General features: G+C 38.0%; 1 protein-coding gene across 7 annotated transcripts in view; it reads left to right on the top strand.

The window, feature by feature from the left end:
* Positions 1-27,556, top strand: part of UNC80 (unc-80 homolog, NALCN channel complex subunit) — a 213,847-nt gene that overhangs the window by 21,743 nt on the left and 164,548 nt on the right. For 4 of the 7 annotated variants that reach the window (XM_040228606.1, XM_040228605.1, XM_040228609.1 and 1 more), the window contains exons 8-13: positions 15,397-15,658; positions 16,616-16,750; positions 18,821-19,037; positions 19,997-20,173; positions 21,242-21,510; positions 22,608-22,976. In XM_040228606.1, the coding sequence (XP_040084540.1) occupies positions 15,397-15,658; positions 16,616-16,750; positions 18,821-19,037; positions 19,997-20,173; positions 21,242-21,510; positions 22,608-22,976 (1,429 nt within the window). The remainder of the gene's footprint in view (positions 1-15,396; positions 15,659-16,615; positions 16,751-18,820; positions 19,038-19,996; positions 20,174-21,241; positions 21,511-22,607; positions 22,977-27,556) is intronic. The other 3 variants (XM_040228608.1, XM_040228607.1, XM_040228610.1) reach the window with 1 other exon arrangement.

Raw genomic sequence — 27,556 nt, 5'->3', positions numbered from 1 at the left:
TATAATTTATATACCATAATATTCACCTTTTTAAGTCTACAATTTAATGGTTTTTAACAAATTTCCAAAATTCTGCAACTATCAACACTTCAATTCAGAACACTTCTATAACCCCCCAAATATCCCCTCTGTCCATTTCAGTCACTCCTGTCCCCACACCCTGATCTAGATATCTCTTAACATGCTTTTTGTCTATATATGGTTGCAATTCTGGATACTCCAAATAAGTGGAATCATACCGTGTGTGGTCTTTTAAAAGCATTTGACTTCTTTCCTTTAGCATGGTGTTTTAGATCATTGCATATGTCAATAGTTCATTCTTCTTTATTGCTGTAATATATCCATACAACAATATTCTGTTGTTTGGATGTACTACATTTTGTTTACTCATGCATCAGTTGATGGATGTTTGGGTTGTTTATAACTTTTGTCTATTGTGAATAATACTTTGATGAACACGCATATATAAATTTTTGGATGAGCATATTGGGAATGAAATTGCTGGGTTGTATGGTAAATTTAAATTTTTTTTTGAGAATTGTCAAACTGTTTTGCAAAATGGCTATACCATTTTACCTTCCCACCAGAAACGTCTGGGGGTTCATTTCTCTCTATGTCCTTGACAGAATGTGTTATTTTTGTTTTATTATAGCCTTTCTAGTGGGTGTGATGTGGGATCTGACTATAGTTTTAATTTATATTTTCCTGGTGAGCAATGATGTTAAGTATATTTTCATGTCTTTATGAGCTATTTGAGTATCTTCTTAGGTGAAATATCTATTTAAACATTTTGCCCAAGTTTTAACTGGGTCATTTGTCCTCTTATTATTGAATTGTAAGAGTTTTTATGTATTCTGAATACATATTCAGAATGTTCTTATACCTCTCCCCACCCTGAAAAAAGATCCATAGATATTTCCTCTCAGTATTAACTTGCCTTTTTGTTCTAAAATGATCTACCTTCTTCTGGCTCCAGACAGATAAAAGAGAGTAAATGCATAAATAAATTATTTTCAGTTTACTCTAAGGATAAGAAGGCAAATAAGGACGGAGTGGGCTCTTTCTCTTAGAGATCTAAATAATATGCAGGAGATGGCCTCAGGAAGATCTGGGAAGAGCAATCCAGGCAGAGGGAATAAGCCTAAAGGCTTTGAAGTGGAAATAAGTTCAGTGTATTCCAGGAATGGAAGGAAGGCCAGTGTGACCAGGGGTTATTGATGAGTAAGTGGGCAAGGTGAGGGAATCAAGCCAGAGAGGCCATAAGGGGTCAGATCACAGAGCAGCCAGGAGGCCATGGTAAGAAATTTGAATTTTGTTCCAGGTGTGATGAAAAGTCATTAGAGCTGTTTGAGCAGTAGAGTGTAATGTCACTGAGTTATACCTCTTAAAGATCACTCCAGATGATTTATGAGAATAGACTTGGAAAGAAAAGCAGACACAGAGATTAGTTAGGAGAAACTTTCCATGGTTCAGGTGGGAGAAGAGGTGGCTTGGTTAGGGTAGAGGTAGTAAGGGTAGAAAGGCTGAGATGAGGCTGAAATTGGGACATATTTAAAATAGAGCTCCAATGACTAGATGTGAAGAGTGAGAAAAAGGAAAGAATCAAGCATAACTTAAGTTTATGGCTTGAATAACTCTGTGAGTAGTTATTAAATTTATGGCATGAGGAAGACTGAGAAAAATCATGTATGAAAGTATTCTGAACCTGCTTCCTTCTACCTGTGTCTGTGGCCCCCATCCAAGCCACGTATGACCTCCTGCCTAGAGTCCTGCAACAGCCTGCTTATTAGTCTCCTCTTATTTACTCTTGTAATTGCCCAATAAAGGATATACAGCGTCATGAAAAAACTTGATCATGCCACTCCCATACTTTAACTTTTTCAATGGCTGCCCACTGCTATCAAGATACAATTCAAAATCTTTGAAATACCCCTCAAAGCTCCACATTATCTGGCTGCTATCAAGTTCTCCTGTCTGACATCAGGCAATTACTCACATCCTATCAATCACTAGACTCCAATGTCTTTTGAGTTCTTCACATGCAATATACTTCCTCTTAGCTCTGAGATTTGGAGTATGTTATTCCATCTGCCTGGATGGTTCTTCCATCTCTCTTTACTTAACCAGCTCCTCCTTCTTCAAGACTCAATTTAAATATTATTTCCTTACTTCCTAGAGGATCTTTGGCAAATTTTAAATCTGATCACAGAACTCCTGTGTTCTGTTACAGTACAACTGGCAACCATAATTCAAAGACCTGTGTTGTCTAATAGATTAGACAACAACTAATAGATTAGTTGTCTAATAGTTATCTCCTTCACTAGACTGTAAAATGCATGAACAGAGGGACCAAATCTCTTTTATTCATTGCTCTATCTCTAGTGCCTGGCACATGGCCTTAATGATGGGCACTGATTAAGTAAATAAATTTAATCTTCACAGCAGCCACATGAAGAAGACATTGTGCTTATTTTAAAGATGAGGAACCAAAGCATAGAGAGATTAAATGATTCATTCAAAGACACACAGCTAGAAAGCAGAAGATCTAGACTTGAGCTGTCTAGACAGTTCCATTGTCTACACTCTTCACTACTCTTCCACAAGAAGACAGGTATTTAGGCGGAGCACAGAGATTCCTATTGCAACCTACCCATCTTCTTAATTATGTTTTTATGGAAGCCTCTTTTCTTTTAGATCCCTCATTAAATTAAAGGAGGAAGTGTTGTGGCTATTAGCCATAATTGTTCATTTTAGGGAACAAATGCTTAACATCACTTTCCCCTGACCCCTCCCAATAGACCTGAAGCTTAGTCCATATTTGGTTCTGACCTAACTGGCTCTTTCAGCACTTTAACCCCCATGGCCACTCTGTTCTTCCTGTCACTTCCTCCTCTTCTTTTGCACGTTATACTGGTTTCTTTCCCCTTACATTTCAAGCTGAATCTTTGTAGACTTTTCCTTTGGCTTCTCCTCCATGGCCCTCTTCTTACTACTGGTGTTTCCCTCTCCTCCCACATTCTCCCTCTGAGGAGTGTTATTTGCTGCCATAGTTTCAGTCACTCACTATATGTTGATGACCCTCAAACCTTTACATCTCACCTAGACAACTCTTTAAAGCTCCAAACCCATGTAATCAAGAGACTGATAGAAAGCTCTTCCTGTTCTTCCCAGGTACCTCAAACTCTGTCTAAAACCAAATGCATTCTCCTGCCTTCTGTATTTCAGTAGATGGTACCACTATCAACCCAGACAGTCTAGTCAATAATGTGAGGTTTACTCCCTTCCAAGACCTTTACATTCTGCCTTCTTAATCTCTCTCAAATCCTCTCCTCCTCCCCAAACTTACAGTCACTGACTTAGTTCAAATCCCTATCATTTCTTATTTGGATTTCTGCAGGTGATCCTAATGGTATCTCTATATTTGGTGTTGCCTCCTTTTAATCCATTACCTATATAATGTTCAAAAGTAATTTAAAATACATATCTTATCATTCTATTCCCTTGTTAATAAATCCTCAGTGGCCATAGTTTTTAGGATACATTTCAAACTCCTTAGTCATCATACCTAAGTTTTCATGATCATTCATGTCCAAGCTCACCTTTCTCAATCTTTCACTTGGCACTTCTTTTTCCATGCTTATTTTCAATACCAAAATATGCATTAGCTAACAACTGCAATACAGCAAGTTACCAAAATATCTTAGCAGCTTAAAATGAAAGACATTTATTATCTCAAACAGTTTCTGAGGATCACAAATCCAGAATTTAGCTAAGCAGTTAGCTAGATGACTGATGACAAGCCAGATCTGCAGTCATCTGAAGACCTGAATGGGCTGGAGAGTCTGCTTTCAAGGTGATTCATCTAGCTGTTGACCAAAGGGTTTAGTTCTTCAATACCAGGGCTTCTCAAAAGAGCTTCTGATGACATGGCAACTGGTTTCCCCCAAAACACATTATCCAAGAAAGTGCCTGAGGAACCAAGATGGAAGCTTCACTGTCTATTATAACCTAATCTCCAGATGGGATCTTCAATGTCTTTTATAACCTAATTACCAAGGTTCACTTCAGTTCAGTTCAGTTCAGTCGCTCAGTCATGTCCGACTCTTTGCGACCCCATGAATCACAGCACGCCAGGCCTCCCTGTCCATCACCATCTCCCGGAGTTCACTCAGACTCACGTCCATCGAGTCAGTGCTGCCATCCAGCCATCTCATCCTCTGTCATCCCCTTCTCTTCCTGCCCCCAATCCCTCCCAGCATCAAAGTCTTTTCCAATGAGTCAACTCTTCGCATGAGGTGGCCAAAGTACTGGAGTTTCAGCTTTAATATCCAATTACCAAGGTAAATGCCATCAATTCTTCTATATTCTGTATCACACCAACCAATCCTAGTATAGTGTGAGAGGACATTGCACAAGGTTATGAATATTAGGAGGCAGGTATTGAGGGCTATTTTGGAGGCTAATTTCAATAAACAATAATGATAACAATGTAACCATCATTTTATGTATATAGAGATATATAGAGATGACTATATGTTTATTTTTATTATGGTATTAAGTATCTTCATATTCCTTCTTCACTAATTCTGTTATACATTTTCTAAGAAGTTTAATTTAAATGTTATTTCTTACCTCAAATATAATACTGTGCTTCTGCCTGATTTAAAAAAATTGTGAAACAATGTTAGGGTGAAATATTGAGGTCATAAAATACCCAGGAACTTAAATCTCCTACATAATTTTTCTCAACCATAGTAAGCATGGAAATTTGCAAATATAAATGGCAAATTATCTTCTTTCCTCTAATAAAATTGATTGTTAATGGCTTTATTTTGATTTGCATGTAAAGACAAAGATAACAATGATGTTCAAAATTTCCTCTTTGTGAAAGGACATTATTTTTTCCCATTTTTGAATACTGCCACACTCAGTCGTCTATGTCTGTATGCATTCTTTGGCATATATATGTGTACACAGTCACCCATAGCACACATAAACCTACATGTGCGAATTAGATATGAACTCAGTGGCACTTTAGAAAAACGAATTATGTCTCCTCTTTGCCTAGCTGCAGTGGCTGGTTGCCATGGAAATGATGCAGAAGGTAGACCTTTCAGGAAATGCTAATTCTTTTTTTGGGGGGATATGCTAATTCTAATGTGTCTTCATTGGAGGAGTTCATGTATTAATCAGAAATAAAGAGAACTTTAATAACAAAACAATGCAAATATGTTAGGAACAAAAGCTATCTGCTTTTATCAAAGAAATCCAATTCACCATCTCTTTTGTCCTGACCTTAACTGAACCAAACATCATTCTTTCTGGAACTCGGCAATCATAGAAGAGATAGCTAGTTTTTTAAAATTAATGTCAGATTTCATCTTTAATTACCATATGCATAGAGTTAATTTCTGCTTCATTAAGTACTGCATGAGGTCAGGACTAATTTCCACAGTTCTCTGCCTCCATAGATTATCTATTATTTCTAAAGTGTTTTCCTGCTTCAGATGCACTCTACTAGCATCTCCCAACACTGATTAATAATAACTTGGTTTCCTTAAAGCCATAGTTGCTTGGAAAATATACTAAGACAATTCCTATCTTTTTTTGATAACTTTTTTTGTCATAATGTGTTCTATGCATATCAAAGAAGTATATGCTAATTATGGAAAAAGTTTTAAGGTATCAAATATTTTTTAAAAATTGAAAATCATCCATGAGGTTATCAGGTAGATATAAACATTATTTTTTTTGTATATATACTCCTCTTCATTACTTTTATGTATATTTTAGAATAAAACTATATTCATCCTTTCAGAAATTTTTCATTTTTTTTCTACAAAATAACTTATAGAATCATAGAATATTAAAGTTGGAAAGAACTCTTCTATCATATTATACAATGAGCTGCCTTCATATCATCTTTACTCACTTATGTAAGTTTCTTTCTCACATTTAATTAGGTAGATAGTTAATTAGTTAATTACAATAACTTTTAATGGTTACTTAGTGACAAGTTGATTGTCTGATAGTTCTGTCCAAAGTGAAAAATTATTGTTGATTCTTGCCCTTTGTTGATTATTCGCCCCAGTGTAACTCACACTTTAAGCCAAATAAACTAGTACTTGAGTAACATTTAAAATTGAGGTATTTCACATTATAATATTTGCTATAGAATGACCTGTTAACTTCATTCTTGTTTCAAATAGAGTTTCTTTAAATATTAAGCAATTGAAATGTGAATTTACTTAGCAAATTTTGATTGCCTAAGTTACAGAATCATTTTTAGTCTCTGAGTGCAACTCTTTATGGGCGGGAGTTTTGCTGTTGTACATCTGATTATCAGTTGACCTTATCTGTTAGAAAGTAGTTAATGACTATGAGAGTCAACTGTACATCAGTAATTACTTTCAGTCAAATAAGCTTTATGTGTAGACATAAATATAATCATCTGGCACCCTCAGGGAGACAAAACTGCCAACATATCATTACAGTTAGTGTTTCCATGTAGGAATTGTTTTGGATGTTGACTTGCAAGTACAAAAATCATGCATTATTTGTTTTTCTAGGGCAATTGTCCTCCAATCTTATTGAAATTATTTAAGAATTACCTGGAAAAATTAGGAGTATAGGATGAACATATAAACTACTATACTTAAAATAGATAAGCAACAAGGATTTATTGTATAACACAGGGAATTATATTCAACATCTTGTAATAATCTATAATAGAAAACTGAATCATTTTTCTATACACTTGAATCTAACACAATATTTTAAATCAAGTATATTTCAATGAGAATAAAAAAGATTACCTGGAGATATTATAAAGTCTCCTACATCGCATTGCCAGCAATAGTGGCTTAGTAGTTTGGGACAAGACTTGGGAGTTTTGCATTTTTACCAACTTCCCTTCTCCCTATCCCCCTCTTTGAGGGGCAAAAGGACAGAACAGCTCTGGGGAACTCTGTGGAGAGTGATTAATAAGATCTGTGACCTTCCATGACAGCCCTAAGCAGATCTCTGGGAGGGAGGAGCCTGAGGAAGGAATCGGTGTCTTTTTTCCTTCCCACGTTCTGTGGGAGCCTCCTTCTGCAGAATTCATCCTGGAGCCAAAGGCATGGGAGCCTCCTGTACAGTCTATACAGAACAATCTTTCCAGACATGGAGGTAGAGAAAGAGAGAGAGTAGATGGGGTCAGGGAGCAGGGGTTGGAGGTAAATAAGAGATATATATATAGTTATATAATATATATAATATAATATATTATATTATATATTATAATATTATATATAATAATATAAATTGTATAATAAATACTTACATTATATGTTTATATTTTATATATAATGTATATATAGAGTTGTGTATAAAAATGTATGTATTATACAAGATATATATAGTGTATATATGTATAGGCTTTCTGTATATATAAACAGTGGATTTTTAGTCCATATTGAGAAAGTTCAGGATCTTAGTTGGCTAAAATTCTCTAAAGAAACAGAGAAAAGTACACAACACTGAAGTGGTTAGCTTCATGTATTTTCACAGGTGAGTACACTAGAGTAATCAGCATCCATACGAAACAGAACATTACAAGCACCCCAGTCTGATAAATCATGTAACACTTAATTCATGTTTGTTAAATGAATATACTACCAGCATTCATTTGCCCATTCTCCTTTGGCTGACTTTGAAAATGTTCTCTAGTTTTTTATTGTAACAAAATTGCTGCAATAAACATTCTTGTGCATATCTTCCTGTGTACACGAGCAAGAGTTTTTCTAAGGTAGAATTTCTGTACCATAACATAAGGACTAAAGTTGACTGCTGCTGCTGCTGCTAAGTTGCTTCAGTCGTGTCCGACTCTGTGTGACCATAGAGATGGCAGCCCACCAGGCTGCCCCATCCCTGGGATTCTCCAGGCAAGAACACTGGAGTGGGTTGCCATTTCCTTCTCCTATCCTGCTGCTGCTGCTAAGTCTCTTCAGTCGTGTCCAACTCTTTGTGACCACAGAGATGGCAGCCCACCAGGCTCCCCCGTCCCTGGGATTCTCCAGGCAAGAACACTGGAGTGTTGACTAGATACTGCCAAATTGCACCCTGAGAGAGTTTGCCAGCAGTGTATGAGTATTCCCGAGTATTTTTACCCTCAGTAATACTCAGTGAGTTTGGGTAAACTCTGGGAGTTGGTGATGGACAGGGAGGCCTGGCGTGCTGCGATTCATGGTGTTGCAAAGAGTCAGACATGACTGAGTGACTGAACTGAACTGAACTGAACTGAATACTCAGTGTCTTCAGTTTTCTGTAGTCTCACAGATTTGTTGATTGTGGTCTAAGTCTACATTTCCCTGACTATTCACGAAGTGAAGTCTCTCTTACGTTTATTCCCTCTTTATGTTTTCTTTCTGGTGAAATTTCCTTCCATACCCTTTGCCCCATTTGAGCTATTTGTCTTCTTACTGTCTTAAAAACATGTCTTCTTTATTAGGAAGAAGACTAATCCTTTGCAGGCTAAATACATCGCAATTATGTTTTACATTTTGTAAACTTTTCAGTTTGTTTATGTTTTTAATGGAAGTTTTACATTTGAAATAGTCAAATTTATCAGTACTCTCTTAAAATAGTTGGGAAAGTTATCTTCTTCGAGAATCCTTTCACTCATACTCAGTCACATCCAACTCTTTGTGGCTCCCCATTGACTGTACCCCTCCAGGTTCCTCTGCCAATGGGAATTCTCAGACAAGAATACTGGAGTGGGTGGCCATTGCTTTCTCCAGGAGATCCTCCTGACCCACTGATTGAAGCCATGTCTCCTGCATTGGCAGGCAGATTCTTTAACACTGAGCCACCTGGGAAGCCCCTAGGATCCTGTCATACTAGGTCATAAATATTCTTCAGTCAGTTCAGTTTAGTCGCTCAGTCGTGTCTGACTCTTTGCGACCCATGAATCGCCAAGCCTCCCTGTCCACACCAACTCCCGGAGTTCACCCAGACTCACATCCATCGAGTCCGTGATGCCATCCAGCCATCTCATCCTCTGTCGTCCCTTTCTCCTCCTGCCCCCAATCCGTCCCAGCATCAGGGTCTTTTCCAATGAGTCAACTCTTCGCATGAGGTGGCCAAAGTACTGGAGTTTCAGCTTCAGCATCATTCCCTCCAAAGAAATCCCAGGGCTGATCTCCTTCAGAATGGACTGGTTGGATCTCCTTGCAGTCCAAGGGACTCTCAAGAGTCTTCTCCAACACCACAGTTCAAAAGCATCAATTCTTCGGCACTCAGCCTTCTTCACAGTCCAACTCTCACATCCATACATGACCACTGGAAAAACCATAGCCTTGACTAGACGGACCTTAGTCAGCAAAGTAATGTCTCTGCTTTTCAATATGCTTAGTGTTCTTCTATTTTGCCTTTCCAAAGTCTCTAGTTCATCTAAAGTTGCCCTTTTTTTTTGAATCATGATGGTATGAAATAAGGATTTGGTTCTACCGCATAAATAACTCAGTTTTTCTCTCACCATTTCGTGAATGGTTATTTTCCTGCAAATGTGTACCTTTATTGAGTATTAGTGTCAGTGTACACCTATGTGAGAGTATGATTTTGGGTTCTCCATTCTGTTGCATTTCCCTGTTTGCCTGATTCTACCAATATCTTATTGTCTTGTTATTTTAACTTGTTTCTGATTTTTGTTATTGATTTTAATAAGTTAATAAATTTCATAAAAGGTTTTCTGTATCTACTAAGAAAATCATGTGGGTATATTCTCCTATAATTTTTTTAGGTAGTAGATTACTTTAACAGACTTTCTAATAGTAAGCCATCCTTAAATTCTTGGGGAAAACTCAACGTGTGCATTGCTGGATGGAGTTTGTTAATATTTTGTTATTTTTACATCCATGCTCATATATGTGCCTTGTGGTTTTCCTCTCCTGACTGTTGTCTGATTTCAGTAGTAAATTTACAATAGTCTCATGAACACCCCTTCTTTTTCTGTCTTTGGAACACTTTGTATACAACTAGAAATTCCCTTTTCCTTAATGTTTAATGAAATTTGACTGTAAACTTTCTGGGCTTGATACATTTAAAAAATAAATTTTATTTACTACAATTCCATTTTTAAAGGTGATGTGCCTATTTAGGTTTTAATTTCTTCTTGACTCAGTGCAGATGGATAAATATGTGTTCATCTGGGTATTCAAACTTTAATCCCATTAATCATAGTGTTTTCCTCTCTTTATGAAACCTCACCATATCTAGTTATGTCTGTTTTTTAATGATCATATCTTGATCACACCTTTTATTGTATTTCTTGATTAATTTTTATTAGTTTTGTCAAAAAATAACATTTGATTTTGTTAATCCTATTTTCCTTTGTTTACTATTTTATTAGTATATGCTCTTCTTTTACATTCCTTTTTTCTGTACTGTTTGGGGTTTTATTACTTTTTTTTAAACTTATTGAAGTATTAGCTTGGCCAAAAATTTCATTTAGATTTTTTCTATTCATCTTAGGGAAAAACCTGAACAAACTTTTTGGCCAGCACCGTGGATGCTTACTTCATTATTTTTTACTTCCTTATGATTCCTTTATCCTGCTATAGTCTTGTAATACTCTAAATGCTCTTTTCATTCTGCTTTATCTGTATCTCACAAATTTTCATATGTGGAATCATTATCATTCCATGTAATATTTTTAAAATTCTCATTGCAACTTTTTATTTGACCCATGAGTTATTTCAAAGTGTATTTCTAAATTGGCTAACTGATTAGAGCTTTATCTTTTTGCTGTTAAGTTCTACTGGAATTCAACTATGGTTAGAGTACTAGGTTTATGTGAGATGACGAATTTTCCATTTCTTTTGAGACTTAATTTGTAAACATTTCAAGGTACAAGAAAACAATGTTAAGTGCAGTATTCAGATCTCTTATGGTCTTCAGTTCAGTTCAATTCAGTTGCTCAGTCATGTCCGACTCTTTGCGACCCCATGGACTGCAGCACACCAGACCTCCCTGTCCATCACCAACTCCTAAAGCTTGCTCAAACTCATGTCCATGAAGTCGGTGATGCCATCCAACTGAAAGGTCGTTGCTGAGCCATGAAAGATGCCGGGATTCTTGGCCTCCAGAGGAGAGAATTAAATCCAGGGCTAGTGATGAGGCTTGATTGCTCAGAGCTTTTGTGTAATAACGTTTTATTAAAATATAAAAGAGATAGACAAAGCTTCTGACTGAGACATCAGAAGGGGGCAGAAAGAGTGCCCCCCTGCTAGCCTTGAACAGTATGTTATATACCTATCAGCAAGCTGTTAATTAGAGAAAGGAAATGTCTCAAAACTTAGAGTGGTACCAGGCCCCTCACCCACAACATGCATTTTGAGATAACATTGGCACAAGGTGAGTCATCCCAGGCCATGAATCTTGAAGAAAGGCAGGTTTCCAAGTAAATATATAGTTTCATTAACATAGACTAGGAGAACAATGTATGAGTAAAACATACTGGTTTGTTGAGCCCTTATCAGTTCTGAGTCTTATGAGGAACCCACTTGAAGAGAGACGGCTGCTGTGTGACCCCATAGACAGCAGCCCACCAGGCTCTCCGGTCCCTGGGATTCTCCAGGCAAGAACATGAGTGGGCTGCCATTTCCTTCTCCAATGCATAAAAATGACAGTGAAGTTGCTCAGTCGTGGCCGACTCTCAGCGACCCCATGGACTGTAGCTCACCAGGCTCCTCTGAATAAAGACGAAGTCTAGGGTAAATGCATAATTCATCAACGTAGCTTAAGAAAAACATATCCATAAGAAAAATGCATTGGTTAGCTCAAGGTTTGAGAAAAGTTAAGTTCAGGGGGAACCTGGTGTCGTCATGGCAACACAGAATTTTGAAAGAAACCTCCTTTTAATTTTGCATAGAGAAGCGAAAAAAATCTGACACTTGTATTTTGTTTCCTCTTGCCACTTGAGAGAGAGAAAAAAAAATGTCTGACGCAGCATATTTCCTCTGGAGACCCCTAGCCTCCCTGCCTGTTACCCTCTCACAACCATCTCATCCTTTGTTGTCCCCTTCTCCTCCTGCCATCAATCTTTCCCAGCATCAGGGTCTTTTTCAAGGAGTCATTTCTTTGCATCAAGTGGCCAAAGGATTGGAGTTTCAGCTTCAACATCAGTCCTTCCAATGAATATTCAGGACTGATTTCCTTTAGGATGGACTGATTGGATCTCCTTCTAGTCCAAGGGACTTGCAAGAGTCTTCTCTAACACCACAGTTCAAAAGCATCAATTCTTCAGTGCTCAGCTTTCTTTATAGTCCAACTCTCGCATCCATACATGACTACTGTGAAAACCATAGCTTTGGCTAGTCAGACCTTTGTTGGCAAAGTACTGTCTCTGCTTTTTAATATGCTGTCTAGGTTGGTCATAGCTTTTCTTCCAAGGAGCAAGCGTCTTTTAATTTCATGGCTGCAGTCACCATCTGCAGTGACTTACTTATAGTCTTACTCATCTCTATATATGCTTGATCTGCTATTTGCTTGAAAAATGTGTGTTAAAGTACCACTATTATTGTTTGTTTATTTTCCTCTTACATGTCTCTTAGCTTTTGCTTTAAGTGTTTGGTAGCATTCTTATTAGGCTTCCCTGGTGGCTCAGAGGATAAAGCATCTGCATGCAATGCAAGAGACCCGGGTTTGATCCCTGGGTTGGGAAGATCCCCTGGAGAAGGAAATGGCAACCCACTCCAGTATTCTTGCTTGGAGAATCCCATTGACAGAGGAGCCTGGCAGGCTATAGTCCACGGGGTCGCAAAGAGTCGGACACGACTGAGCAGCTTTACACACACATTAAGAATTTAAGCTTCTTGGCTTAGTTTTCCTTTTAACATTATGGTAACCATCTTTATACCTAATAATACTGTTGTAGGAAGGGAGACCCCTTCCAGGGCCTGAAACTGGGCTCTTGTCTAACACTCAGAAATGAATTGTCCGAGGAGACACATGTGCTGACAAAACAAGAGATTTTATTGGGAAAGGGCACCCGGGTGGAGAGCAGTAGGGTAAGGGAACTTAGGAGAACAGCTTTGTCACATGGCTTGCAGGCTTGGGTTTTATGGTGATGGGATTAGTTTCCGGGTTGGCTTTAGCCAATCATTCTGAATCAGAGTCCTTCCTGGTGGTACATGCCTTGTTCAGCCAAGATGGATGCCAGAGAGAAGGATTCTGGGAGGTGGTCTGACATGTGGTGTCTCCTTTTGACCTTTCCTGAACTCTTCTGGTTGGTGGAGGCTTTTTAGTTCCATGTTCCTTACCAGGACCTCCTGTCCTAAAACAACTCATGCAAATGGCTACTATGGTGCCTGGTCAGGGCAGGCAGTTTCAATCAATGTGCTTCCCTTAACGATACTTTTTACCTCAAAGTTTGTTTTATTATTGTTACACCAACTTCCTTTTAATTATATTTACATATCTATACCTATTCTCTCCCTTCCTAACTTTCTGTGTCCTCAAATATTAGGATTTTATTTCCTAACTAGAATGTGACTAAACCTTGTTTTGTAAATCCACTATAAACATTCTTGTCTTTTAACCGATTAATGTATTCATTATTCATTTTGATAACTGACATTTGGATTTATATTTGCCATTTTATTTTATTTTATACTTTTTATATACTTATGTATTTTATGTCTATTTTTTTCCTTCTCTGTCAATTAATTATATTTTCTCTAATCTCCTTGTTTCTTCTTTTGGAAGGAAGTTTTCTATTATATGGCTACTATTGAAAATATAACATGGATTCTTATCTACTCAAAGTCAGAATTAAATGAAATCCCAATGTTTGAGCTCCAGTCACTCTGTGCCTTATTATATACTGTTCTATACACTTATGAAGACATCACCATAATCAAGATAATGAACATATCCTTCACCCTTTAAAATGTCCTTGTGCCCTTTGTAATTTTCCCCTTTCTGAACCCCACTCTTTCTTCATTTACAGGCAACTGTAGGTTAGTTTGCAATTTTCCAGAATTTTGTATAAGTGAAAACATGCTCTTTTTACCCAGCACAATTATTTAATATAATACTTTTCTCCTTTTTATTGCTAAGTAATATTCTGTCATATGAATATATCACAATTTGTTTGTTCACTCACCTGTTGATGTACATTTGTGTTTTAAGTTCAGGACCAGTACGTTCTTATAAAGTCCTTTTCCACTCCAGGTCAGTTTAAAAAAAAAAAAAAACGCCAAATTTTTTTCTAGTACTATTATGGCTTTATATTTCTGCATTTAAATTTTAAGCTATCTTGATTTTATTTGGTAAATAAAATATATTAATTTAAGATAGGCTAAATTAAATTTTTCCTGAGGAGTAAGTCAATTATGCTGATATTATTTATTGACTAGTATATTCTTTGAAGTAATTTGATTCTTGATCTTTTTATATATTAAATATTTATAAATACTTGAATCTTTTGTAGCTCATATTTTATACCACTGAAATCTTGTTTAAACTCTTGACTAAATATTATTGTTGTATAACACAGATTAATATCTTACAATTTATACTCTTTACATTTCTTCTTAAACCTTTCTTGATTACTCCCAATTTTTTTTTCATCCATTCAATTAATTTCTCTGGAAATTTCATTGGAATTTGTGATATTGTGATTTATAAAAAGAAGTATATACTATTTTGTCTTCCCCCTTGTTTCTGCCACAAAGTCCCTATAATCCTTCAGTTCAGTTCAGTTCAAAGTGATGACCGGAACAATTATCTTTTGCTGTGTTAATAAGGTGACTTTTGGACAGCATGTAAGTTTAGGGGCTTTTGTTTGTTTAGTTCTATACAGTTTCCTTGGCTCCTTTACATAATATTATCAAATTTAAATTTAAAAATCCTTATGAAGTACTACACATAAGGATTATTCCCATTTCTATCAAGGTACAAGTCAACCTGATGGCTTAGTATAAAAGAAACATCATAATATGAACCTCATCTGTTTCTATAGACCGCCACCACCAAATTACTCACTAACTGTACCGACTACTTGACTCTCCTCCACCTGCCTGAAACTCATGACTTCTTTTTAAACTCCATTCCTTCATAGACATTGTTTCCTCTGACTGAAATGCTGACCCACTTTCCTAACCAGTCCTCAATTTTGCCTGGATAATTGCTACCTGACCTTCAAAACTCTCTCCAGTGTCTCTGCTTCGAGGTAGTATCTAGCAAAAGTAGAATGAGTGAGACCATTTAGGAGGATGGTAGGATGGAACAGACAAGAGACAAGTAAGTGACCAAATGAGCCAGTGAGAAGAGCAGAGCTGTAAGCCATGTTTTGCCACCCCGTGGGACGTATGGCTTCTAGTTTAACCATGTGCTTTCTGCCATTGGAAACAGGGTCTCTCTCACGATACCTCCATGCCAAAGGTCTCGCTACGCCACCTACTTTGACGTTGCTGTTCTTCGCTGCCTACTCCAGCCGCACTGGTCTGAAGAAGGCACTCAGTGGTCCCTGATGTACTATCTACAAAGACTGAGACACATGTTGGAAGAGAAGCCAGAAAAGCCCCCAGAGCCAGATATTCCTCTCCTGCCCAGACCCAGGAGTAGCTCCATGGTGGCAGCAGCTCCCTCACTAGTGAACACACATAAAACCCAAGTAAGAGCATCTCGGATCCATTGTTTTTTCAACAAACAACTTTGCCATAACAGAGTCTTTTTTCCTTCTGTGTATCCAGCTCTTATTTATCTCGTTGCTGTTTGATTGGTGGGTTCCCCTGATACTATTATCCTTTCCTTTCCATCTTTTACTACTGGACCATTTTGCTGTTCTATTTTGCAAAATTCCATTTTGCATTTAAGAAGTGCTTTCTAAATGCCTCTTACCCACACTAATCTAGAGCAAGCTTCTGTTGATTCATAATAATGGAAAATGTGTCTTCTGGCTAATCAAAGTGCTAGTTAATAAAGAGGTTTTGTATATAACTGTCAATTACCAATATTATAAAGTGCATGACTCTGGTGTTCTACTGAATATGATTTAACCTCCTTTGCAGAGCTCAAAATTTTCCTGTGCCTCAATGTCACCTTTCACAATGTTGGCTTTTGATATGTTTGAAGGAATAAACTGAATATGTACTGATGACATCCCCATGAAAATCACTTTTTGATAAATGAAAGTACTAATAGCAGCTTAAATACTTGTTCTCTTTTTCAACATGTTAAATATGTCAAGTATGATCTGCATTGTGTTGTAGTTATTTGAGTTTATTGAAATGTGAATCAGTTACATCTGAAATATGTCTGCATATTCTGAAAATAAACAGGAGTGATATCAGAATGAAAAGGAAATATGTTCTATTTTAGTAATAGAAGATTCTGCCCAGAGTGAATATCTCCTCTGGTGAATCATTAAATGGAAAAACACATTTTTTAAATAGAAAAAGAAATACTTACTCCCTTCTTATTTTCTTAGCTTTCTTAAATCTGGAACTTTGTGGTCTCACTGTTGAAACCTCCAAAGAGAAGTTACAATTAATATGAAATATATCTCTATTGTAATATGAAATATATCTCTAAGTCCTTGACCATTAATCTATTTTTATTGTCTATTAAGGATCTCACCATGAAGTGTAATGAAGAGGAGAAATCTCTCAGTCCTGAAGCCTTTTCCAAGGTTTCATTGACGAATCTACGCAGGTCTGCCATCCCAGATCTTTCTTCAGATCTTGGCATGAACATTTTTAAGAAGGTGAGTAGAACCACTTAAAAAAAAAAAACAAAACAAAAACCAGCAACAAAAAAAACTAGTAGGGCATGAAATGCTTCTGATTGTGCTGCTGAGTCAGGTGGGTTGAGGAAGGGACCTCAGAATAGAGGTCCACTCCCAGTTATAGCACTGACTTGCGGTATGACCTGGGGCAGCATGACCTGTCACATTCCTTCCCTGTGCATGAGTGCTTCCCATTTTGCACGTTATGTGGGGTTGTTACGGAGCTCAATCCTGATAATATGTGTGAAGTGCTTCTAGTAGTGTGGTCATGGAGATAGTTGTGGTAGCAGTGATGGTATCGTACATTTGTATAGCTCATCTCATTCTACCAAGCACTTTATATAAATAATTCTTATTTAATCCAATGAGACTTTTATTCTCCACAATTTGCACCTAAGAACCCGAGTCTTATTGCAGTTCTTAGAGTAATGGGATCAGCATAGAACGTTCATTCTTGAAGTCATCTCTTAAAAATTTTAAGGCAATAGAAAAAACGAGCTTTGTGATAATGTAGTAAATCCTTATAACTGACCATTAGCTTTACTACCGTCACTTCTCTTTGTGAGTGACAGTGGAGGTTTCCATTCAGCAAACATTTATTGCACACCCACAAGAATCTAGAACACTAAAACTGGGAAATTAAAGGTTGAGTCTTCGTGTAAATAAACTGACTTGGGAGTCAGTTGATTGGTTCAAATTCAACTCCTACCATTTTCTACCCATATGATACTGGCCAAATGATATTGGTTTCTTCATTTATAAATGGGTACATAATATACTTACCTCAAAAGGTTATGATAATTGAGATAATGTGTGTAGAGTCTTTATTGGGCCTAGTACTTAGCAAGTACTCAATAAATGTTAACTATTATTTTCAACAATAAAAAAGAAATAAGACTGTGCCTTAGAAACTTTAGGTAGTTTTAGAAAGGTTAAGTCCAAACTCAAAACTAGGTCTTCTAACTAAATATTTCATGCTCTTATTAATCTACTCTTTGCCTCTCTTTTTTATAAGCAAATGGAGCTAATCAAACAGAAAATAACATCTATAAGATAATGTATGTGTGGTGGCTTATTTTTTTCTTTTGCAAAATGACTAGTTTGTGTCAATGAAGAACACAGAATTACCAACCTCTCTATAAGCTCAGAGCTTGCTATGCAACATTGATAATTCAGTAAAAGACAAATGCTGTAGTTTTTCTAAAAACGTTAATCAGTGGGGGGAAAAGAAGTTTACAGTTCTGATTGCATGTGAAAATCTCTGCAGAACTTTTAATAAATCAATGGCCCAGGCCTGAGCCTGGACCCATGAACTCACAATTGCTAAAGATTAGGCCCAGACATTAATATATTTTAAAAACTTCAGGCAATTCTAAACTCTTAGATATACTGGATCTTGAATCTCTTTGATAGGTCATAGGACTTCAGGCAATTCTAAACTCAGATATACTGAATCTTGAATTTCTTTGATTCTTAGGTCATAGGGTTGTGCCAATGCATATTCTGCATCTTCTTTGCCTCTCCTATGAACAGAGGTGTGCATCTGAAGTCATTTGGCTGAAACAATGGATCTGTCTTGAAAAAATGGAATAGAAAAAGACTGATTGGTCTTCGTGATGGCTCAGGGCTCCTATATACTAACCCAGGGTTTCTCAAGTTTTACCAAGCGTCAGAATCACCTGCAGGACTTGTTAAACATTGCTGACCCTCCCCTTTGGCTTTCTGATCTAGTATGTCTGGGGTTGAACCTGAGACTCTGCATTTCTGACAATTTCCCAGGCACCGATGCTGGTCCAGGGACCACACTTGGAGAAACATTCCTCAAGCCCAACCTGGCAGAAAAACCTAGGAAATATGTTATCTTTTTCTTAATTTCTTTCACTCCTTTGCACATCGTGGAAATTTCTCGCGTCTCTACTGGATGACATTTGGTGACTTTCTGGGTCTCCTTTTCCTGGAACATTTCCTGAATTTTACTCCAACCCTTTGGGAAGCAAATGATAACCTTGCCTTTGTCCTGTGTCTGACCTTCGTCTCTTATCCCTGTAGTTCAAGAGCCGCAAAGAAGACAGAGAGAGGAAAGGTTCCATCCCATTCCACCACACAGGGAAGAGGCGGCCTCGGAGAATGGGAGTGCCATTCCTTCTGCATGAGAATCACCTAGATGTGTCCCCAACTCGTAGCACATTCTCCTTCGGAAGTTTCTCTGGGCTCGGAGAAGACAGACGAGGCATGGAAAAAGGAGGCTGGCAAACCACCATTTTAGGTGACCACAAGGACCTTCGAAAAGTAGGGCAGAGCTTCTTTGACCTGTTTAGAAATCTGGATCTAGGGCTCCCAGGGAAATCTGTACTTTTTTCGGCAGTTTAGTCGAGAAATCTGGGCCCAGATACAGCCTCCCCAGGACCCAAATAATGCTGTGTCTTCATAGTCAAAGAAATGGAAATAATTGAATACAAGAATCCTGTATAATTAGCCCTATTTCTGATCATTCTATACAATGATTCTTTAAATTTTATTGAAGTACAATTTATATATAATATCATGCTAATTTCTTCTCTATAGCAAAGTGACTCAGTTATATATATGTATATATATATATTTTCATATTCTTTTAATATTTCATATTCTTTTCATCTGATATCGAATAGAGTTCCCTGTACTATCCAGTATGACCTTGTTGTTTATTCATCCTGTATATTATAGTTTGCCTCTGATAATCCCAAACTGCCATTACTTTCCTCCCCTACCCAGCCTTCCTCTTGGCAACTGCAAGTCTGTTCACAGCAGTATATCATTTTAGACTTGGAAACATGGCCTTAGAGGGCTCTGTGCATTAACTTTGTGAATCCAAAGACAGACTTTTCTTTCACTCAGATATTAAAAAAAGAGGATGTAAAGAAAAGGAAAGGGATTTTTTTTTTTTTTTTCTTTCTGGATGTCATATTAAGAAGACCAGTTTAAAATCAAGAGATGACAACTAGCAGGGGCCTAACAGATGGTTTCTGACATTTGGCTTAGATTGGGGCTGACCTTCTCACAGGCAGCTTCATCAATCATCTCAACCCTGAATGTTCCCAAGGGAGATTTAATTCCTGCTAGTCAGCTGTGCCTTGCAGACTTCCTAATATCCCCTGACTGTCACTGCCGTCCTTTGGACAGACAAAATCTTGGCAGAACATCTTTCAGATTTTCTAACCTTCTTGTGGTTCTTGTCCTTCTCAGGGAAATTTACCCGGCGGGGCAGTTCCGACGCGGCCACGGAGATGGAGAGCCTGAGCGCCAGGCACTCCCACTCTCATCACACGCTGGTGAGTGACCTGCCAGACCACTCCAACAGCCATGGGGAAAACATCGTCAAGGAAGGTGGGTCGGAGGCGGCCCCTGCAGGCGGGACTTCAGGTTTCTTTTCCTGTTTCCTGTTTTTTCTCCATGTTCCATTTTCATTGTAATCTGGCTCCATGTGCTTTTTGAAAACTTGCATTTGTGTATTTTATGGCTGGATTATTTGTGAGCCGTTCTTAAAATTTCCTCAGTAGCAAGAGCTATGGGATAGCACACTGTGAACACCATACCTCTCAGAGGGAAAACAAGGGCAAGCCACTCATTCTATATTTGTTTTCACAAGAGCATTGACCTACAGGAGACTTCTAGGACGTCTGTCACATCCCTCTGAAGGGCTTGTCCATCTTCAGGGGAGGAAAATCCCTGCCTTCTAAGGTCACTGATTCCCTTTCCAGACAGCTGCTATTCTGTGCTTTATGTGGAGCTAATGTGTGCCTCTGGATGAAATCCAAGATGGGTTCTTAATCTGTGCTCTTCTTAACCTATAAGTATAAATTTAGTCCCTCTTTTCCTTGGACTGTACTTCAAGTATTTGATGACATTTGTTAGTTACCACCACAAATTTGTGTTCCATAATTCTTAAGCAGAAGAGAAAAAAGAATCTTTCTTGTTTTCTGTTGCCTAAATATATTAAATAAAACCAAATATTTTCACAGCTACAAACTTGTGGGGAAATATTTCAACCAAATTGGTTTAACTACTGGAGAAGGAAATGGCAACCCACTCCAATGCTTGCTCCTATGGACAGAGGAGCCTGGTGGGCCCTAGTTCATGGGGTCGCAAAGATTCGGACACAACTGAAGCAACTGAGCACAACACGGTGTAAATAACCAATAGGGTCTATCATCTAACTGCGTAAAAAAAACAAGCACCAGTTAGACAAAAAATTATATCCTGGGTCTTAAGAAAGCCAGTTAAGAATTCACATTTTCTATAGCCTTCATTGTTTGTCAGATATTATTATACATGCCTTAACACCATGGGAGTTGACAATGGCCTTGAGACTCTCCATCAAATATATGCCATAGCTGTGATTGTGGTCATGATGTAAATAGTAGGTTAAGTGTCTAACATGATCTTGTAGGTTCATATGGGGGAAGTAAGACATTGCTTTCCTTTTTCTAGTGCGATCTCAGATCTCCACTATTACAGTTGCAACCTTCAATACCACGTTGGCATCGTTCAATGTCGGCTACGCAGACTTTTTCAGCGAGCACATGCGAAAGCTCTGCAACCAGGTGCCCATCCCTGAGATGCCACACGAACCCCTGGCATGTGCAAACCTGCCTCGAAGCCTCACAGACTCCTGCATAAACTACAGCTACTTGGAAGACACAGAACATATTGATGGGACGAACAACTTTGTCCACAAGAATGGCATGCTTGATCTTTCTGTACGGAGCAAAAATTTTTCTTACTGAAGCTCTAAAGATTTGGTCCAGTTTTTACAATGTTGGGTAAAATGGACATATAAGTTCTTAGAAATGTTGAGTCTTTAAATGAAAAAGCTACACTTAAAAAAGAAAAAATCTTTTACAAGTGTATCAACCATCTTAGATGTACCTTTTCTTTTTTTTGAGCATCACTTTAGATTTGATCTGATATTAGAATATTTTTATAATTGAATAAAAAATAAAGAAAGAAAGAAAAAAAAAAAGAAAAATGTTAGTGAATCCTGAATACAATTAGTAAATATCTGTGTATTTGTGTTTCCTAAGTCCCTCATTTTCTAGACCAGAAGTAAAAAATTCTGCTTGTTTTCTTTTGTTATATAGGCAACATGACTATAAACCACCCAAACAGCAAGAGAGAATGAATAGAAGTCCATTAAAACATTTAAACCGGCATTCTCAAGAATGCCTGTCTTGATTATAGTTATTAGCAAATGAAAGGGTTGTTATATTTTACAAATATATTTCACACAATTTTTTAAATTTCACATTAGGGAAGCTGGCTCAGCAAATAATTTAAAATATTAAAATCAATAGAAAGACATAATTTAAACATGCAAATATTTTGCATTTAAAATTAAATGTAAATAATGATGCAATTGCAAATGTTCCTCTCTTATATGCCTAAGGAAACCTTTGCTCTTCACCGATTATTACTGGAAAGGATTGCTGGCAGAGGATTAAAACACTTTGATTTTAGAAATCAGTTGAGCGAGTTTCCATTTGGGCAAATAATTGCTCTCCCATTAATCCATTATGCTTTGTTATCTCCATTAACTGTCTATATTATGGCAATTTTAGAGTCCTTAAATGAGATAACACACTTATACATTTTTAATTCCTTGGGTGATTTGTTGATTAAGCACATATACAAGGTTCCAATGCAGCATAATAAGATCATCTGAAAATTACCTGAATTATTTATACTTATGTGCATAGAACAGCCAAAGGAAATGCAATAAATGGAATAGCCAGATCTATTTAGGAAGAGGTAATTCAAGTAACTTAATCACTCTCTGATTACTTTTGTCTTCGCCCAGGTGGTTCTGAAGGCCGTTTATCTTGTCCTTAACCATGACATCAGTTCTCGCATATGCGACGTGGCACTGAACATTGTGGAATGCTTGCTTCAACTTGGTGTGGTGCCCTGTGTAGAGAAGAACAGAAAGAAGAGTGAAAACAAGGAAAATGGAACTGTAGAAAAAAGACCAAGTGAGGGAACTTTCCAATTCAAAGGAGTATCTGGAAGTTCCACCTGTGGATTTGGGGGCCCTACAGTGAGTGGAGCTGGAGATGGTGGAGGAGATGAAGGTGGAGGAGGTGATGGAGGAGGCGGAGGAGGTGATGGAGGAGGAGGCGGAGGAGGTGGAGGTGGCCCCTATGAGAAGAATGATAAGAACCGAGATAAGGTATGAATGAACCAGCTTTGGCATACTCATGAAATGTTATTCCTGATTTCTTTCCCTATTTTTGCTTGCCAGCAATTTGTTGGCTCCTTAGCCGCTAGTCACTAGTCCATAATAAGCAGTATGCATGCATGCAGGCCCAGTCACTTCAGTCATGTCCAGCTCTTTGCAACCCTATGGACTGTAGCCCACCAGGCTCCTCTGTTCATGGGACTCTCCAGACAAGAATACTGGTGTGGGGTGCCATGCCCTCCTCCTGAGGATCTCCCAGATCCAGGAATTGAACTCACATCTCCTGCATCTCCAGCACTGCAGACAGATTCTTTACTGCTGAGCGATCTGGAAGCCTCTAATAAGCAGAATAACTTTTCTGAAAAACATTAAGTTCTTTCTCTTGATTCAAGGAACACATTTTTAGGTAGCCTGCTTCAGTCACAGTTAAAGAGAAGAAAAGGGGGAATTTTTATTTAGTAAGTTGATTTGTTGGTATGAGTTTAGAAGACTAGCCTTTGTCCTCTTATATCTCAGTGTGTCACACCCAGATGTCTTTATCGTTCTCATTAGTTATTTTTTCTGAATTTAATTTCCTTTGACTTGACAACACCTGATTTATGATTTCACCACTTAACATCAGTAATTAGTTTTCTAATTTGAATTTTAAATAAGAATTACTGCAGCTATATTGATATAATTTATGCTATTTCAATTTGAGATCTTAGTTGGAAAATACTAAGTAATTGAAATCAAAAAAGAGATTTGAATCTCTAACAGGTGACGATCTACACATCAGGCCAAGTGTTTACATGTATAAGATTTCATGGTGCAGAGTTCTACTACCTACATATTATCTTAAATATAAATTGTTGATTTTTTGTGGGGTATCAGGTTTTTACGTCTGAAGGTGTGCAGTGCTCCTTTCTCTTTTTTCCCCCCTTCCTCTCTTTCTAGTCCTACCTCATGCTTGTTTAATTTGCATTTATCATGTTTCTTTCCTCATGGTCTATTCTCATTTTTCCCAATATTTGTGGACTCTCATCCAATAATTCCTGCCCCAGTATTCTTAGGTTCCTGAACCTAACTTTTCCTTTAGGATTTCTTCTACTGCCTCACTCATATTTACATATTTTCCAATTCTAATAGAATCTTCTGGTACTTGATGTTTCCAACTTTTACATTCCCAAACATCACTGAGGACAATTCAAGGGTCCTCAGATCTCATTGTAGATGAAAATTATCAAAATGTTGATGTTAATCACAAGGGATTTGAACTTGGATCCCAAGGTCTAAGGGATTTTTCAGTCAAAAGTTATGTAGGAATTAGTAAACAAATACAAAGTATAAGGACCACATTTATAAACACAGCAAACAGTAAGATTCTTAATTTAAAATTGTTTTACCTGTCAATCTAGGTGACAACTCAAAGAGAGGATAGATAGAACTATGTTATTTTGTTGCAAAATTCAAGGGAAAATAAGAAAAATAAAAGTTGTCAAATTTTAATAAGCTCTTATCAGTAAAACTTAGAGATATGCTAAACTGATGAAGCTTTGCTTTGTTTGGGGCTTCCCAGGTGGTGCTAGTGGTGAAGAACAGGCCTGCCAATGAAGGAGACATGAGATATAGGTTTGATCCCTTGCTATGTTTATTGAGGATTTATGAAGTTTATTATCAGTATTTTGTTTGGGTTTTGTTTTAGTTCTAAAATTATACCCAACAATGGCACCCCACTCCAGTACTCTTGCCTGGAGAATTCCGTGGATGGAGGAGCCTGGTGGGCTGTAGTCCATGGCGTCGCTAAGAGTCAGACACGACTGAGTGACTTCACTTTCACTTTTCACTTCCATGCATTGGAGAAGGAAATGGCAACCCACTCCAGTATTCTTGCCTGGAGAATCCCATGGACGGGGGAGCCTGGTGGGTTGCCGTCTATGGGGTTGCACAGAGTCGGACACGACTGAAGCGACTTAGCAGCAGCAGCAGCAGTATTCACATCTAATTTTTTATTAAAGAGCTACAAATGTCTTGCCTATGTAGATATTATATATAATCTAGATATTATTAATCTATTATATTATATAAATATAAATCTATTATATGTAATCTAGATATTATATGTAATATATAGATATTATGAACACTAGAAACTTGATAATATAAATGTTACTTTGACCAGTTACTTTTGATTAGGATGGGGTTTTACAAAGTCAGATTATGTGTTCTCCAAAACAACTACAAAAGATGTAAATGTTCTGTAGTTAGTTCTGCAAAATAATATTCTTTGTAATGCGGAGAATTTATAAAACTGTACTGGAACGTAGGTCAAGTGCATTGTACTTGTGATTCACACAGGTCTGCTCTGCCTCCAACCCATCTGTTACTTTCAGTGGAACTTGGAGTTTATCTAATTTTGCAACCTAGTAATACCAGAAGCATGGGGGAATTGATTAATTCAGAAGAGAAGATCTAATTTCTATTTCTATATTTGCTGCAAACGAGTACTGAGAACTTGAAATGTTATTTAGTATATGTCCTGATTTCTGCCTATAACATGCTACATCTTTCTGAATGTCTCCTTCTGGAGGAGCTGAAATCCCAAGGACATCCGAAGATCCAAAGAAATACAAATAGATATTTACAAAAAGCTTTGGGAGCTAGGAATTTTTTGTAAGGAACATTTAATAGTTTTTAAATGTTCATAAATCAATCTTCCAAATCAGCTCTTCCCCAGAGTGACCTTTTCTGAGGCACAACTGCCTCTGGCCACACAGGCTGTGTACTCCACAAGAGCTCTCTGCCAAGGAGGCCAGGCAGGACTGAAATCAGGGCCAGTCAAGGCTGCTTCTACTAAGAGGCACCTTTTAGTAGAAGGTGCCTACTACTCACTTTTTCTAATTCATCCTCCCAGAATAGTGCCTTTTCTAACTTGCACAAAGTTGCCCCAAAGGATAGCAGTGCCCCACACCTAGAAATGGGCTTCCCTGGTAGCTCAGCTTGTAAAGAATCCACCTGCAATGCGAAAGACCCAGGTTCAATCCCTGGGTTGGGAAGATTCCCTGGAGGGAGGGCATGGCAACCTACTCCAGTATTCTTGCCTGGAGAATCCTTTGGACAGAGAAGCCTGGTGGGCTATAGTCCATGGAATTGCAAAGAGTTGGACACAACTGAGTGACTAAGCACAGCACAGCTAGAAATAATCATTAACACTGGTTTTGCTATTATTATGCACCTTACTTGTTTTGCCTCACAAACTCTGTGAGATGGATATTTTATGATTCCCCTTTTGTGAGGCATAGGGTGTTAAGTAGCTTGCCCAAGGTTATGGAGCTAAGATTTTAATTTAAACTTAAAACGTTTATGAATTGGTGAAGGAATGCACCAATTCCTACACCAGTCATGCTCAGTCATGTTGGATTTTTTGTGACCCCATGGACTGTAGCCTACCAGCCTCCTCTGTCCATGGGATTCTCCAGGCAAGACTACTAGAGTGGGTTGCCATTCCCTTTTCCTGGGGATCTTCCTGACCCAGGGATTGAACCTGGGTCTCCTGCATTGACAGGCAGTTTCTTTAACCTCTGAACCACCAGGGAAGCCACTGGTAGAATATATGTACGTATAAATAAATAAATGTATATATGTTCTATGTATGTGTATATATATGTATGTTTGAGTCTTCCATTTGTAAACATCTGAGCTGCAGAGTTCCCAAGAAACAGACTCAGACAAAGAGATGTGTGCAGGAGGCTTGATGGGCTTTCCACTCAGGATTGACATCTGTGAAATGTAAAAGCAGCAGGACGGAGCCAAGAGAGAAGCTGAATTGCAATGTAGTTGTAACAGAGACTTCAGCCCCTCACACAGGGAGCACCAGAGTTAGGATGGTTCTTAAAAGTAATCCCTGAGTAAAGTAAGGGAGCCCACCTTATTCCATGACCTCCCTCCTAACCCTCTTTATGCCCTCGACCAATCATTGGAAGTGGACTGCTTCCAGGAGGAGAGCATAATGTGGGTCAAGGCTGATCTGTTTAGCTAAGGACAATGCCTGAAGAGGAACTCACCTGAGAGTTATCAGCCATCAATAATTCCAGCCTTGATTCATGGCAGGAGGAGAAGGGAATGACAGAGAATGAGATGGTTGGATGGCATCACCGACTCAATGGACAAGAGTTTGGGTAAACTCCAGGAGTTGTTGATGGACAGGGAGGCCTGGCGTGCTGCAGTTCATGGGGTCGGAAAGAGTTGGACACGACTGAGTGACTGAACTGAGCTGAACTACTTACAGCAGCTCAGAGAATGAATGTTCAGTTCTGAAGGAGGCGGGGGTGTTTCTGGGCATCACAGCCACTACCTGAGGCTTTGGTTATAAAAAAAAAAAAATGACCCAATTACATAACATTAGGGGAGCAGAGAGAGTGTCTCGTCACATAATGAACAGCACATGATGTCTAGATAACTCTCATACCTGACACACCCTCCCTGCATTTGAGTATTCGTTCTATGTGGATGGCTCCAAAGTTTATGTAACAACCTGAGCATATGACTATGGAAAAGCCCTTCACAATTTACAGATCAAGGCTTATTCATTA

Source organism: Oryx dammah, unplaced genomic scaffold (genome assembly GCF_014754425.2).
Source record: "Oryx dammah isolate SB20612 unplaced genomic scaffold, SCBI_Odam_1.1 HiC_scaffold_27, whole genome shotgun sequence".
NCBI classification, from domain to species: domain Eukaryota; kingdom Metazoa; phylum Chordata; class Mammalia; order Artiodactyla; family Bovidae; genus Oryx; species Oryx dammah.
The sequence above is the reverse complement of the archived record's forward strand: the minus strand, read 5'-3'. Positions and strand labels throughout refer to the sequence as shown.